The sequence below is a fragment of the Chelonia mydas genome, chromosome 5 (genome assembly GCF_015237465.2).
Source record: "Chelonia mydas isolate rCheMyd1 chromosome 5, rCheMyd1.pri.v2, whole genome shotgun sequence".
NCBI classification, from domain to species: Eukaryota; Metazoa; Chordata; order Testudines; family Cheloniidae; genus Chelonia; species Chelonia mydas.
The window spans coordinates 75,741,944-75,759,126 of NC_051245.2; the positions used below are offsets into that span (position 1 = coordinate 75,741,944).

At 40.1% G+C, this 17,183-nt stretch overlaps 1 protein-coding gene across 2 annotated transcripts in view; it reads left to right on the plus strand.

Annotated features, from left to right (window-relative positions):
* Positions 1–16,963, plus strand: part of LOC102942100 (zinc finger protein 474) — a 41,325-nt gene extending 24,362 nt beyond the window's left edge. For both annotated transcript variants that reach the window (XM_027828975.3, XM_037901613.2), the window contains exons 2-5: positions 500–624; positions 2,243–3,187; positions 9,694–9,874; positions 16,121–16,963. In XM_027828975.3, coding sequence (XP_027684776.2) covers positions 2,477–3,187; positions 9,694–9,874; positions 16,121–16,272 — 1,044 coding nt within the window. In that variant the 5' untranslated portion in view covers positions 500–624; positions 2,243–2,476 and the 3' untranslated portion in view covers positions 16,273–16,963. The remainder of the gene's footprint in view (positions 1–499; positions 625–2,242; positions 3,188–9,693; positions 9,875–16,120) is intronic.
* The last annotated feature ends 220 nt before the right edge of the window (positions 16,964–17,183 follow it).

A 17,183-nucleotide genomic window follows, 5' to 3' on the forward strand; every position in this document is an offset into this window, starting at 1 on the left:
CCCACAACTGTGCTGTGCTAACAGGCGTAGACATTAATAAAGATTTATTTTGGTCATTAAGGTTCCATTTCCACAAAGTTTCACTGAAAATTTCACTTTCAGGAAACCAAGTTTGAAAATTGAGCTCAAGGAGTGTCATAAATGGTAAGCTGAAAAAGTACAGTTCCAGCAGGAATCTGTATTTTTATTGGTATCCAATCACTGTACAAAATTAATCCAAAATGAACAAAATATATAGTTGTATGTTTATTTTTTATTTAGTTGTTCCCAGAAACCTTGCTAAAATTACAGCCTAATATCTTGTATCAAAGGATGTACAGTTTATTTTGTTGCTTTCTCCAAGGAAGTGTTATGATCCAAACTTCATTGTTAATTTAATTTCCCAGTTGCATGGTGAATTTAAAGTTCAATTAAAAAAATACATGTAGTTCAAAACTTCATATTAATGGTTTTATCTAGTCTGTCAGTTACATGTCTTGTATTATTTTCTTTCATGCAGAATCACCTTCATCTGCCTGAATGCTGTCTGGATTTTCAAATTTGTTACATCTGTGGCCATGAATTTGTCTTCCAGTCAACACTAAATCAGAAATGCTTTGAAGGATGATGTCATGGAGATAAAAAGTAATTTACAGCAAGACATTAGTTTAAAGGTTACATATGCAAAAATGATCAAAATACAAATCTTAGATCAGATGGAATGGTCAATATTTCCTGTATTTTCTTGAGATGAGGCACATAATATTTCTATCATGGTTGACTTCAAAGATAGAGTGGGTTTTTTACTGAAAAACTGGTTTTATGACAAGTCAAAATTTTCAGTATTTTTAATGTTCCTTTTGGATGGCAGGAGCCTGATTCCCCTCTTACTTACTGATTTTACATCAATATAACTTACTGATTTTACATCAATATAACACAGATTTACAACAGGTTTAGACGAGTATAAGTGAGAGGAGACTTTGACCTTGCACTGTTATATGTAGTCTCAGACACGGGTCGTTTAAAGTTTTTGTTTATCAAACTTAAATGTCATTGATAGTATTGTTGTTCCTTTAGTAAAATTGGGACAGCATGGTAATCTTTCATGACCAAACTGCACAACAGGGTAAGTGGGTTGTGAAACAGGAGATTTCTGTTCTGTTCTCACCTCATCTACTGTCACTTGCTGTGTGGCCCTAGACAAGGGTTAAACTCAGACCCGCTATAAGCAGTTAGGTCAATAGAATGCACCCACTTACACCACTTCTGAATTTAGTTCTCTATGCCTAAATTCTTCCTCTCCAAAATAAGAACAATACTTCTCTGGAGCACAAGGATGTTGTGAGTATTAACTAATATGTGTAAAGCGCCTTGCGATTCTTTAACTATAGGTGCTGTAGATATGCAAAGTATTACTATTTTAAGAGGAGCATAAAGATGAAAACCAGGGAGGCAAAAACTTGTGCCTCTGAGGAAGACAAGTGAGGGGCAGATTGCTCCTCCCACAAGGAACTCCAGGGAAGGAAAATTCTATAAGGGGAATCCTGTGCCGTTACCTCCATGTTGTTTCTTTGGGGGAAGGAAGGCAGATTTCCATAGAAAGCAAAGGCCTTCTGCACAGAGCTTTTGTGCCTCTGCTTTGATTCTGGGGGCCCAGTGGTCCCTCTCCATTATCTGGCACCTGGTTCCAGCGGAGCTGTGCTTCAAGGAAAAGAAAAGCAATTTTGCAATGAGTTAGAGCTTTTTAAAATCACACAGGACAGAAGAGAGAGGACATGATGTATGTCTCCCTGGACTGCCCACCCATCCCACACTCATCCGCGGACCTACAGAGAGCTATCTGCAGGGTCATGGGTTGATGAGGGGTGGACACTGCTGATGAGGGTTGTGCGCTAGCACTGGGAAATTTCATGAAGTATCATTTTGGTCAGGAATGAAAGTAACAAATTCTGGGTTATGTTTACAGTTGTATGAAGCTCAGCAGCTTTGATTCACCTGGGTTCATACAAACCTTTTATCCATATTTTGCTTCTCCTGGCTTTGCACCCCACAATTTTACAGTTTTGAGTTTCAGATTTATATAATAAAATAATTTAGCAGATGACACTGTGGGTCGACCATCTTATATGGCCTTGCTTATTTGTATGGGGCTTGAAAGTATAGCATGGTGGTAAGGCAAATGGAGTCTACTTTACCCCTGGTTGCCAACCTTTAACAAGAGATAGTGTTTATTAATTTCTTCTTATATAATTTGTTTCAGGATAAAACAAAACAAAAAGGCAAAACAAAAAAACTGCAACAAAAAACTCCCACAAACCCTTGCCACTGAAACATCACAATCAGATTGCTGGAAATATGCCTCAACTCCATGCAGCTCCCCTATACTCTGATAACTTCTGCCCTGCGAAGCAAAGTCAACAAAAATGAGCATCACATTGAAAAAAGGCCATCTCAAGTAAAGTAGAGAGAACATTCCTGGAACATTGTATTCTTCATGGAAACAACTGTAAAGAAAAAGAGTTTGAGCAAGCATAATAAAAGTCCGCCAAGTGCTGGAAGGGAACCTGCTAATATCTCTACCATCCTGCCTTCAAAACAGATTGCGAAACCCAGTGTGTCAGATCTTCCCACAGTTTTGCCAGAAATAGTGAGTTTAGATTCCATAGTAAAAGCAAGCCCTGGGAAAAGGAGACCAGGCACTGTAATAATATCAAAACGGTCGAACACTACAAACATGTCTCAGAGTCAGTTGAATCGCCCAGTCATTCCATCAAAGAGACCCGGCTTTAGGGTGTGCTATATCTGTGGCAGAGAATTTGGGTCACAATCTCTTGCCATACATGAACCCAAATGCTTGGAGAAGTGGCGTATTGAAAATGACAAATTACCAAAGCATCTCAGAAGAGCAGAGCCTGCTAAACCTCAGTCCCTCACTGGTGGCACCTATAATATTAAGGCTGCAAATGAGGCAGCTTATCAGAGTGCTCAACCTCAGCTCTTACCCTGTGAAAACTGTGGTCGCACTTTTCTTCCTGATCGTCTCCCTGTGCACCAAAGGAGTTGCAGACCAAAGGATGGTGGCCTGGGCCCTTCAAGCTCTAACCCTCCTAAATCTGTTAAAGGCCCTAGCTCTGGCCTTGTATCTGCAGCATGTACTGATCAATCTAGTAAAGTTCAACAAAAAAGTGGGACCATACCAGACAAGGTAAATTATTATGCATATGACCTATGAAAAAGACATGATTGTTTTGCTATAGATACACCAGAGACTAGAGATGAGTGAACTTTCATCAGATCTTAAATTTCAAGGCCTACTTTTTTCAAAGGCATCTTTTTGCTCCATGCAAATTCTTACCAGCTGAGCAAGAGTGGAGTAAGGGGGGAATAATGTGTTTGGAAGGGAAGGCATAAAATATTCTAATCCTATTTATCCCTGTTTCTTTGATCTTACTTGTTGAAAGGAGATATTTGGGTTCTCATTTTCATGTTCCTGTGGGAGATGTATTCCCCAGAAGAGGCCATTATGCACTATAGGTCATTAAGAGATTATGTCAAGCAGCTTAAGCAGGCTTTGCATTTTCTAGTATGTTTTAACAGACATCAGATGTTTGTATTTAATTAACACGAGCCCTAATGTTTCTTGGACTTTAATCATTCCAGAGATTTACATTTTTTAAATGTTAGACTTAACCATGAATAAAATCATTGGGTTTTGCATGTTCAAAGCCAGCAACTCAGAATACAATGAAAAATAAGTAAACAGTCTGCAGTTTTTCCACTGAATTTGATGAAGGAGCCAAGATTAATGGGACCAATTCTAACTCCAATTTGTATGCAAGAAGCTACATGAACATGAACAAAATGGAGCCTATATTTTTTTGTTTCTGTACCAACTTTGGAATGGTACTTTCTTTTGGCTGAAATTTTTTTTAAAAAACGCCTAAAGTTAAGCATCTAGATCCATAATTAGAGCCTAAATGAGTGGCCTGATTTCAAAAGTGCTGAGCATCCAACTTCATTTGATTTCAGTGGAGTCACACTACTGTAAAAAAGGGAACATGCATGGTCCAGTGGTTAGCGCATTAGTCTAGCATTCAGGAGACCCATGTCCACATCCTTATTTTGTTACAGATTTCCTACAAGACCAGGTAAGTCACTTAGGCTCAGATTTTCAGAAATATTTAGGTGTTGCTCTGCTCAGCATTGCAGTGCCTAATTCCCATTTTGGTCACCTTTGAAAATGGGACTTAGCCATCAAAGTTATTTAGGCCTTGCAGTGCTGAGTGTGGCAATGCCTAAATATCTTCATAAATCGGGGCCTTAGTATCTCTGTGTCTCAGTTTCCCATCTGTGTGCGTGAGGAGGGGGCTATAATAGTACTTCCCTAGCTCACAGGGGTGTTGTGAGGACAAATACATTAAAGATTGTAAAAGTGAGCTGTAGCTCACGAAAGCTTATGCTCAAATAAATTTGTTAGTCTCTAAGGTGCCACGAGTCCTCCTTTTCAGATACTACAGTACTAGTAGCTATATAAGTACATAAGATAGATAGACAATGGTGAATAGACAGTAGGATTCTTCACCACATGTTCACATGGCATAGGATATATGAACTAATGCAAAATGCTATATAAATGCTATGGTTGTAGAAAAAAGTACATTAACCTTGTATTGTTACATTGTATTATCAACCAAATAGCTTGTATCATTATGTAATATAGTGTAATTGTACAATGAAATACTATTATAATGCATATGAGTTAAAGTTGCTCTTTGTGTACAATTTCACGTTTACTGAAGAAGAAAAATTAATTAAGAGAAAAATATTTTTTTGAAAATTAAAAGAAAAAAGTCCATAATTATAGTGATGTACAGTAAAGATTCTACGGAAAAAGTGACTTTGTAAAAATGATACCCTCTTACTCAACATATATATGTGCATTGAATCACATCTGCTGACTTGATTCGCAAAAATAAGTTATTACTGCTTTTTACTCCTCTTAATACTGCACAGCCAGTGTAGCCAAGATGACGTGAACTGGATTTTAACCTTTCTTGTGCATCATTACTTTGTTTACTTATTTCCAGTCAGTTACACCTGTTCATTCCACTGACATTGATGGGGGCTGTACAGGTCTGACTGACAGTGTAATATTAGTGATGATGCACAAGAAGGAAAGAACCCAGCTTGATTTTCAGGTCTGAGGATGAGTTTGCAGTGCTGGCCACAAGAAAAGAAATCTCTTCACTGGTAAATTGAATACATCTAGTATGGGAATTCTTCAGCAGTAATAGAAAAGAAACCATACACTGCATTTTTACATTTACAGAACCTCTCTTCTGTGTAGACCTGCACTTTCAAAGCAGAGATGGGAGTGGAAAGAGAGAGAGAATTATAATGGGAACATCATCTCAATTCTCTGAATAGCATAAAGACCACACAAGAAATAGACCATCTGTAGAGCTTAATTTTTAGTCATCTTGTCCAGTTTTCACTGTATTTTTCCAGCAAATACTTGTAACTATTGTTTATGTTGCCAGCTACACAACAATTTACTAATGTGTTAATATTATGTTAAAAATAAATAATGGCTAATTAAGTAATAGCAAACAGCTTTGCAGCATAGAGGGAAAGAGCTGGGCTGGTGGCAGGAGAAGTTTGGAAAGTACAACATGCAGTCATACCTAGTTAATGCAAAGTAGAAAGAGCTGCATCTCAGCCCTGTTCACCTGAGGGAATGTTGCCTCAGGGCATGTCCTTTGAGGGACAGGAGAAGGATCAGAAGAAATTAATAGAGGGCTTCTTGGTGAGGAAAATAATCCTGGGCAGTCCATGTTATATTTATCCAAACTACTTTGGTCCAGAATCAGCAAGTCAATTAAGCACATGTGTAAAATCAAGTGTTTTGCTGAATCAGGTCCTTTTATGAATATTTAGTAAAATATATATATTAAGAGAGTCTCTGTGCCAACGGTTACATTAACATTTATAATCAGAGACCATCAATAGATTCATAGATACTAAGGTCAGAAGGGACCATTATGATCATCCAGTCTGACCTCCTGCACAACGCAGGCCACAGAATCTCACCCACCCACTCCTGCGAAAAACCTCTCACCTATGTCTGAGCTATTGAAGTCCTCAAATCGTGGTTTAAAGACTTCAAGGAGCATAAACTTGCATACCCCAATTCTGGGCTAGCACTAGCCAGAGGAACCTCATGGCTGCTCTAATTTGTCCCTGTTTCCAGTGGTCTAAAGGAGTCATTACAACTGAGAATCACTGAAATGAAGGGATGTGCTGCCACACACCTTCCCCTTTGCAAGTCCCCTGTGCAGGGAGTTGGATCAGAGGGTGAGGTAGGGTCAGTTATACAGACTGTGCACCACCTGGGGATTCCTCCACACTGGAGAATCCTGAACCAGTTGGTACCACTAAAGCACCTCTTGGGCTTCTATGTGCCACCAATGCAGGATAAAGCAACCATGGGGAAGCAAACAGTCTGGCCCACTGTTTTTATGCTAGCTCTGATTTTCTTCTAATCCTCTGCCAAATCTTTTGTCCAGCTGTAGAGAGAGCTAGTTGATGTATTACTGATTTGTTAGTTCAAAGTTGTTTTTTAATCCAAAGTATGGATTTTAATGGAAACTATGGACTCATTTACATTAATTGAGTCTGACGATATATAAACCAAACAATAGCCTATGCCTAATTGACTTTCGGAGATTAAATCAGTTCTGAAATCCCTCTTCTTGGATCCTATTTGGATTATATAGTGATACATTAAGATGTTGTTAGTAAGGCACATAATTATATTATTTAAATCCAGTCGTGTACTACAGAGAATGCACTACTCTTTCATAGAAAAAAAAATGGTTGCTACTTCCTATGCAGATTGATATTAATGAAGTGCTATAAATGTTCTTTTTCTGCTTTCTTTGGCAACAGATGGTGATAACTTTAATCCTAAAATCCTACCAGCTGGATCTGTAGCATCTGGTGCTGCCATCTGCTGTTTATTCCCTACTGTAATGTTTTACCCACAAAATAAAAATGTTAGCCACCTCTCTCTTCTGCATTACTGTACATCTTAACACAGAATCAGTCTGGTACTCCAGCAAAATCTTTACACCATTCACCTGATCTTCCACAAAACTGTATAATGAGATCATAGAATTAGAACTTTTTCAAATAGCATGTATTGCCAAACAACATGGGCCTGCTCCTGCTCTCATCGAAGTCAATGACAAACTCTCCATTAATTTCAGCAGGAGCTGATTTGGACACTTTGTTAGAAGGTAATTCACAAAAATATGAGGACATAGAAAAGGATAGATAAAAATGGACAATAAAACATTTGAATGAGTTTCATTAAGAAATATCACGATGGGTGTGGAGGTTCCCCTCTCTCCTCTCTATAGTACCGTGCACTTTACTTCTGAGTTTCAAAAAGGTAGCACTTTTTGAATAAAATGGAAAACTCAGATAATTCCCATGCGATTACATATGTATTTATCTACGGTGTCAAACAGAATTACCTTTTTATTACTACACTTAACTAGATAAATATAGGGGTCAGTTCTGGCTTTTATTCTACACCATTCCTGTCAGTATGGCCAGTCCCGCACTGAGGTCATTATGATGGCCTGTGACAAAGAGACAATCTTTCTGATACTAATAAGATTCATACTAGAGAGACTTCCACCCCTACGCTAATGTCCTTAACTGTCGGACAGGTTGGGATGGGTGAAAAAAAGTCTGCTTTCCAGGAGCCTGATTCTGCTATTAATCTTTTATACTTCTTTCTCTGCTCCATTGTTCACATGTGAGCAGTGCTGGTCAGAATTCTGGTACCCTGTCATTCAGTTAGGTAGATAATTTGATGAGTGGGAACTTTTGGCTCATCCAGTACTAGATGAAAAATTATTATGCTCTTAAGGGAAGTTTGCGACCCAGTCAAATTGAATGCCATAACAAACCAAAAATATACCTCTCAGGTAAGTACTATGTTCTACAAAACAGGCTTGGAAAAAGAAATTACTGTGCATATTTTGTTCATTGTTGAAAATATATAGCCTTTGAGTTTAATAATTGTATTCATGGTAGTGAAGACAATAAATGGTCATAACCTTGTAAAAAAGCACACTCACTAGAAGAAAGTCTTAATGACTTTTTCAGGTATTTGGAGCTGTTTTTATGAGGACATATTTCCTCATGACATTGGGCATTAATGTGATCACTCTTTTTACAAGTGAAAAACAAAACCGTGAACAGTAAGTAGCAGAGTGTTTAGTAACTGTCCTATGAGTAGTCTGGGTTGGAAAATTCCTTGAACTGGGATCTGATGATTTCCAAAAATAATTTACTTCCAAACAACGATCATTCAAACAGTGACATTTGGGCAGGACAGTTTAAGGAGGAATAGAAATTGATGTTAAATACCAGTGGTTTTAAAAATCCCAAAGAAACTCACCATCACAGAGATTCCATAGTTTAACAATCATCTCTTATTACAAATAGCAAGGAGAATTTTCTTTCACATTTTGTATTTTAGTTAGCTCTGGTATGTGTATCTGTGGAGGTGGGAGAGAATTTAACATGTAGCATGGGTTCAGGACAGGTATCGTGCCATCCTGAAGGTGATCTAATTCAGTTCTGATGTTTCTCTCTGGTCTTCAGTTTTCTTTAGAAAAATATTTGCATGCTGTTGAAAATTATAATAAGGAGCCATTTTTTCTTACATTTTTTTAACGTGCGTTTCTAAATAAAGCCCATGTAGACTTCTGGCTACAGTACATCTTTTATCAGACTTCCTACTCTCCTCCACGAAGGTGCTTCAGCTATGATTTCGAGGGACAATTTCCAAGGCTTGGTTAGATGTGCTTATTCAGTCTCTAGCCTTTCTGCTGAGAGTGCCAGAAAGAGTGCCAACTGCAACAGTGACTTTTGTGATGTGGATGTCTTTCTGTGACGTGGCTGGCACAGGACTGAGACCACTAACTCGTTCTCACATAAGCCACAAGCAGTCATCCAATGGCAACTTTTTGCAGTGTTGTAGCTCTGTGTAGTTTGAAAGCTTGTGCCTTCCACCAACAGAAGTTGGTCCAATAAGAGAGATTATCTCGCCCCCCCCCCTTGTGTCTATCCAATGGTAATGATGGCCTGTCACTTCAGAATGAAAGTGTGGTGGATCTGAGATAAAAAGTTACCCCTTTCCCCTAGGGAAACCTTTTTAAAGAGAAAGCTATTTGCTTTGATGGTGACCCTTTTGTGTTCCCCCCAATATCATTGGAGGTATCTTATTTTAAATAATTATTTTCTCCTGAGTTAAACTACTCTTTTTCTGCTTGATCCCATACTTAAACTATAATTTTTTATTTAGTATGCTGATCCACTGCCATGGGTATGACTGTGATGGTAGGAGTAGAAGGCTTTAAAACTAACCAGTCGAAGAATAATGAAGTGACATCCATGAATTTTCAGCCCAGAGTCTGGAGCATCTACCTGCTCAAGTGGCCATTTAATAAAGGAGGGACCTTTATGGGTTTAGGGCCTGAACCAAAGCCCACTGAAGTCAACAGAAAGACTCCCATTGATTTTTGTGAGCTTTGGATCAGTTCCTTAAATATGATCATTTTCCATTAAAATCATTACTGTCTAAAATGAGTTCTGAAAACAATAATGCTTCTTTACTGCAATTGTTGTTTGCAGCCACCAGCCATCAGACGGCCACCCACTGTTGTTTGTTATATATGTGGCCGTGAGTTTGGAACTAAATCTATTGGCATCCATGAACCACAATGTCTGAAAAAATGGCATAACGAGAATGACATGCTACCCAAACATTTACGAAGACCTGAACCTAAAAAGCCAGAAGTCAGATCCTTAGGAGGTAAGCTACAGACCAAACAAGAGGAAATGGGAGGGTGTAAGTTGGAGGGAAAAAATAGTTTTAAAGAGAGATAAATGTTTTACATGTAATTTTGTGTTCATTCATATGAAACAATCTATTTATGATAGAGTTTAGCTTGTTTTAAGCATCCTATTTTTTTTTTTGCCAAATCAGTGTCAGTTACAGGCGCTCTGTGCCTCTCAAGTAAGGGCCCCTTATATGTCAATCCCTTCTGAATCTAAAACCAGCCATTTGCGATCTGCTTCGTAACTAAGTCCTTCACAGGCATTACTCTGGACTACTTTCTGCACCATGGGAAGGCACATTTTCAAGCAGGACAGTTCATCCAAGATCAATATGCAAGTACAACTGTTACAGGGTTCAGGGTGCAATCCAGACAAGTTAGGGAGTGACTGTGGCCGCTGGAGGGGCCATGCTGAGAATGGTCAATCAGGGTGAACCGCAAAGAATGGGGCAAATCCCCCAAACTGGTGGTTTATTCTTATAATTAGATTCACCAAGCCAGTCAAAAAACACTTTCTGTAAGACCGTACTGGTTACCAAGGAGCTAAAATATCATTCCCATTTAGCAATCCAGCCTTTGGCTCCCACCCAGACAGCCAGGTCAAATATGGTGTGGATTACTTAAAATCTAAACCATATATAAAGTTCTACCAACCCCAAGAGATCGGACACATTACCAACCAGGTCAATGAATATTTCAGATTTTACCCAAATACACTCTTATGGCCAATTCTTATTAACTAATCTACGATTTATTTAAAAGGAAAAGAAAGCATTACTGTGGTTAAAAGATCATTATACCTACAAATATGAATAAAGTTCTTAGGTCATAGCAAAGATGGTGAGCTGCTGATTTGCAAAAACTCCTTCCAGAATCAGTTTAATAATAGGCAGTCCATGTACAGACTTTGTTCAAATTCTTCCATAAGAATTTGCAGGGACAGTCCAGGGTACCTGGAGACCTCAGTCTTGTGGCTTGAACTTCCCCTGAAAAAGTTTAAGCAGTTCTGAGATGGCAAGGATCAGGACTTAGAGTTCATTTATAGTCCTCTAGTAGGCTATGATAGCCTTTTGACAGCAGATAACAGAGCGGGCATTCCTTGAATGAAGAATAGGTAATGCACATCATTGCTTTGATGTAAATCTCTATTTACTAGACACAGACCAGTAACTAGCTGCATTTATTAGGATAAAGTTATTAACCATTCAAGCAGTTCATAGGTAATTTTACTACAAACTTCAGAGACATAAAGACAATGATATTATTACATCACAAATTTCATCTAAATGTTAACATTCCCTTTTGATCTCTGAATCCATAGAATATAGTAACAGACAGGAATAGATGTTTATCATCCACAAGCTAATATGGTTACATTGTTAACATCTAACAAGATAGAAGTAAACATAGACAAATACAATTAGTATCTTCTTCTAATTCTCTAATAATACAGGTTTACATTTCAAATAATTTAATCTACTTTAACATGGCTTTGATAACTATCTACAAGAATGGCCCTGTTTACCATTTCAATACTTCTCTAATACATCCTTAAGGTTGATTTTGGGTGTCTACAGCCCTCCTCCCAGCAGCCTCCTTTCTGCTACAAGCTCCCTGAGTGCTATAAAATCCCCACCTGTCCTGAACAGATGAGTTTCCTTTGATTAGGGCTTTCCTCTCAGCCTAAATGTCCTCCAGTTTGCAGCCTAATTGGGCCATCTGACCTATGTTACTCTCTTCAGTTACGTGGGGAGCACACTGCATCACAAACTTCTGTTGTTTTGATTCCAACATACTTAATTTACATAGGAGACAGGTAAATAGTTACCTTCTCTCCTGTCTAGGAGGGAATCTGTTTCTCCCTGTTTGGCCACAGACTTTAAAACATAGTATCAATGAGTCTCCATAATTCCTTATATAGTGTTAATACAGGCATTTCACAATGATATTAATCACCAGGGTGTCATTAGCTTTGAGAAAAAACCTCGCTCTAAATACTTTTGTAACACAGTAATGTTGTATACAATCAGTTGATGCAACTGCTTATCACTTGAGCTTCAGCCCTTGTCTTTATAGACCCATAAACCTTTAAATGAATTCTTCTGAGGGTTACCCCTCAAAGTAAAATGTATTCAAGCTGTAAGGAAGGCAACAAATAGTCTGATGCTGAGGGAGCTCCATGCTCTTTCTTCCCCGGCTTGTGTTTGCTGAAATGCAAATTGTTCTGTTTCCTGCCATCTCTTCCCCCTCCTGTCTTGATGTTTACTTTTTGTATGTAAATTGAGGTAAAGACACCTGCCTTTAAAAAGAAAAGGAGTACTTGTGGCACCTTAGAGACTAACAAATTTATTTGAGCATAAGCTTTCGTGAGCTACAGCTCACTTCAGAGCTGTAGCTTTTTGCAGATACAGAGTAACACGGCTGCTACTCTGACACCTTCCTTTGTTTAAGATAGACATGTTTAACAACTCTTCCTGACATACCTGGTTTAAACACTCTTTAGTCATAATTCTAGCATATATCCATATCTTTTAATACCCACTGGGTACATACATCACATGATCAGTCAGATATAAGTTTTCAAATGATACCTCACAAGGCATATTTTGTACAAAGAATTTAGTACAACAGCATGTAGGGTGTGAATACATGGGGTGCTTAGTGTCACACTGACATATGCATTCATTAGAACAAAATATCCTCAGGCAAGAGCAATTTGGGGACTAATACCTCAGCCAGCTTTCACACCTATAATGTTGGCCATTTAAAAACAAACTAACATTTGCCAATGGTAACCGCAAAATGGTGTCTGAGATACCAGAGTTTTAACCCTACCCTAGTAGTAATACCAATGCTAACTATGTAGTAACTATTAGCACATGTTGACATTTTAAAAGCAGCTACTGTATACACTACAGTACAGCATTTTGCTCTTCATTATATATATATATATATAAATTACAATACCTTATGCAATAAGACAGTTGCATTGATCTTTCTACTGTCTCTAAACCCTAATAGCTTAATACAAATACCCTTCCCACTGTGACATATGGAAGCCTAACTACAGTGGAAAATACTGTATGTGACATAAAATAAACATTCATTTCCTCTCACTTATTCAATTATTGCAATTTTTCCCGATTCTGCAAGTTGCGGAGTTTCCTCACTTCCCCTCCCCAGATCAATGAGAATTGGCAGTGCCCAGTGCCTTGCAGGATTGAACCCTTACATTTATTCTGTGCATATGTTTTCACAGCAGAGTTAGCTCCGGCTGTTATTTGAGTGTTGCCTGTAAACCTCCCTCCTGTCCACACATAAAACCCTCTTTCCCATCTTGAGTGATGCTTTCAGCCTGGGTTTGCTGGCAAGCGTGGGGTGTGGGTTACAGCCAGGGTTCTGCTTTCACTCGGGCTGATGACCTACCCAGTTTGCAGTGAGGATGTAGGCTAACTCATTCAAAGTGTATATAGCCCTCCAGTTCCTTCCCACATTTTCCCCTGGAGAGTGGCTCTGCTGACTACAGCACAAAGAACCATGGGATATGCTCCCAGGAGTCTCGGCAACAGATACAAGTGAGTGCAGCAACAGTGAGGACACAGTAACTCGAGTACTGTTTTGCAGTATGGCTGCTCTCAGCCAGACTAGGCTAACCTGAGTGCCTGAATTAACCCAAGTTAATTCTGCAGTGAAGACATACTCTGAGAAGACATTTTCATTTCATTAGCTCTTTTTATGATTGTCACTTTTATTACTACATACCGGGAGTAAAAATAAGAGAAAAAGATAGAGGACTAGATCTGACAGAGGAGGGCATGGCTGGGTAAAAAAGGAATACTTCAAGGTTTTGTGGAACAGCAGCATTCTGAGCCACTAGCTATCTTGGGGAAGTGGGAAGAAAAGAAAGTATCTACTCTTAGGGCTTGGCTACACTTGCGAGTTAGAGCACATTAAAACAGCCCCAGGCACCCTAGCTCACTACTCATCCACACTGGCAAGGCACGTAGAGCACTCTGACTCCACGGCTAGAGCACTCCTGGTACTCCACCTCGACAAGAAGATTAATGCTTGGTGCGCCTTGGCTGAAATGCCCGGGCGTCAGTGTGAACAAGGTGTTGCATTACTGCACTCTGATCAGCCTCCGGAAACGTCCCATAATCCCCTTAAGTCAAGTGGCCACTCTTCTCATTGTTTTGGAATCGCTGCAGGAATGCGGATACGCCCTTGGAAAGCAACCATTACTGTGGAATGCTGTGTGTGAGAGAGAGAGGCGGGGGGAAGAGAGGAGGTCTGCTGCTGTCTGAACTTACAAGACAGCATGCTGACATGCTTGCAGCCCCCCCAAAACCCACTCTCTCTCCCCCACATACACACAACACACTCCCTGTCACACTCCACCCCATCCCACCCCCATTTGAAAAGCACATTGCAGCCATTTGCATGCTGGGATAGCTACCACAATGCACTGCTTTCTGTGGCCGTTGCAAGAGCTGCTAATGTGGCCACACCAGTGCGCTTGCAGCTGTCAGTGTGGACAGATTGCAGCGCTTTCCCTACTGTGCTCTACTCAGGTGGTTTAACTCAGAGCGCTCTACATCTGCAAGTGTAGCCATGCCCTTAAAGAAATCAGCACAGCAGGATGCACCTTTATGAATCTGCATGTTGCCTCACTCCTATGCAGTCCTACAAGGTGTTGAGTACCTACTGTGAGGTGCTATGTGCCCACAGATCCCAAGGAGGCACTTGACAGCTTCCACAATATGGTCCTAAGTGTCTGCTGCTGATAGGCTGAATAGCACCATGTTTGAGCAAAAACTATGTGCTCCCCACTCTCCTGTCCCCAAGAAAATAATCTTCCTTTTGTTCTTTTTTGCTAAGATGATTCCAATCATCCAGAAAATGCAAACTACCGCCCAAACCACACACACACACCACATGTCTCACAGTTTTATAAATGAAGGAGGGGGGTAGCCTTTTTGGTGAATGGAACAAGCAGTGTTCTAAAGAGAGGTACCGAAATTAGATCTGTTTACATAAAACTTTGTATAGTTGACATATTTTTTTTAAAAAAAAATAAGTGTGACTGGAGAGAACCACTGGACTGATTGCAGTTTTTTTGTTTTCTGTATGCAACAAATGCCTGTAGGGAGAAAGTCACCTCCTTTCCTTTTCTGTCTCTCTCTTTTTATTCAATAAACTTTCCAAAGTACAGAAAATACACATTCATTTCCTGCAAAAGAAAGGGGTATTTGCCTCAGCCAAAGAAAGAAACACCAGTCGGTTGCTCATCTAGCAAAAAGAACATTAGGAACAGGCGTATTAAGAGATCTAAGGCTTATTGTGGTTATGTGAACTGTTGGATATGAATCATATTAAAACTGCCTGGGCCCTTCCTGAAGAGATCCATATCGTGCCAGTGACAGAAACCATGGAATATTTTAAAAATGCATGGGAGCTTTTTTAAATAGACTGGTGCTCACAGTTTGAAGACAAGGTGAAAGAAAACAAGGTTTTATGATACAGATTAAGTAGCTGAAATAAACTCCAGCTATTTCTTTAGAGCCTGATCCTGTACTCATAATGCAGGTAAACTCCCACTGAAATAATTGTGCGTAAAAGTTGAACAAAATACGACATGTGTTTAGGAAAGGACTGTAGAACCAGTCTCAATGACCTCAGTGGGTGTTTTGCCTGAGTAAAAACTGCAGGATTTGTCCATAAGAGGTTTTGGGCTAATCTCACTCCTATTCAAGTCAATGGCAATACTCTTGTTGACTTAAATTGGAGAAGAATTGGGCCCTTTGCTCAGACAAGCACAGATGGGACATACCCAACATACATTTCCTCCCATCCACTTGGTCAGATAATACAGACTCATTAAGCAGAACTTGAAATAAGGCCAAGAAAGCGAAACTTTGCTGATAATAATGTGTATACAGAGATGTAAATAATTAATTAAGAATTCATACCGTAACACAAAGAGCAATGTTTTCTCCTTGCTTTAGTACAATACAGAATGACTGAGTTTATAGTTAACTTTATTCAACCCCTGGGACTATAAGCAGGGCTTTTTTTTTTTTTTTTTTTTTTTTGCAAAAGCAAGATGATTTGGTTAAAACTAAAAGGCTCAGTCAACAGGTATTTCCTGAAAATATTTTCCATAAAAAGCTGAATATGGCTCTCCAGAATGAAAACTAATACTTTCTTTTTTAATTTTCCAGCCAAAGGTTTCTATGATCTTGATGCTCTAAATGAGGCTGCCTGGAACAGTGCCCAGAGCCAGTTAGTTCCATGTGATATTTGTGGGCGTACTTTCCTGCCAGACAGACTGATTGTCCACCAGCGATCCTGTAAACCGAAACCAGCAAAGTAAAGTACCCCCCTCCCCCCTCAAACACACACCTTCCAGCCAAAGCATTAAAGGAATAAAATCCTGCTTGGAAATAAAAGGCATAGCTCAGAGGCTCTGTAAAATCACAGTGATGTGGAAACATGTTCAGATCATCTCCTTGGTAAAAACAACAGTAGCCACTATAACATAGGCCAAATACAGTGATTTTTTAGCACATCATTATAGAAATGGAAAACATATCTCATCATTTCTGTGCTCTGAGGGGTGCAGCACAGAGCTTATAGTTCAGGGGTGCCAGTAAGGTGCCTTTAAGCCACCTCCTGAGCCTGTGCTATTCTGGGGGGATGTAGCGGGGCAGTCACCCCGCTCTGGCTCAGAAGGGGTTAAAAGCCAGCCCTTGGAGAGGGCCAGGGCTGAGAGAAAAGTCTAGGCTGATTGGGCAAGCAGCCACAGCTGGGGCCATGCCCCAATCAGGCCACAGTTGGCCGTATAAAAGGGCTGTGAGCCAACAGCTTAGGCCCCCCCCAAGGACCTGACTGCCTGGGAGCTGAGCAGGGTTCCTGAGAAGAGTAGTGCTGGGGAGCTTCAGCCTGGTAACTCCCCAGGCTGCAGGCCTTGTGCAAGGCCTACAGAGGTACTGGGACTGCAAAGGGATAGCCTGGGGTTAGGCAAAGGCAGCGGGTCCTACCCCCTTGCTGATGATGAGTGGTTTACAGGCTGCTGTCTGCCCCCGTAAGTGGGGGCTAGATGATGACTGGCAGTAGCCACTGATGCAAGGTGGGGATAGAGGGTGGGGGTTGCCCTGGGAGGAGAGACCCAGGGTGTGGGGGCACTGCTAGGGGGCAGCACCCTAATGTAAATAGGCATTGGGGTCTGGGAGGGACATGGAGGCTAACAGCAGGCAAGACACCAGCCTGCAGAGGGTGCTCTGG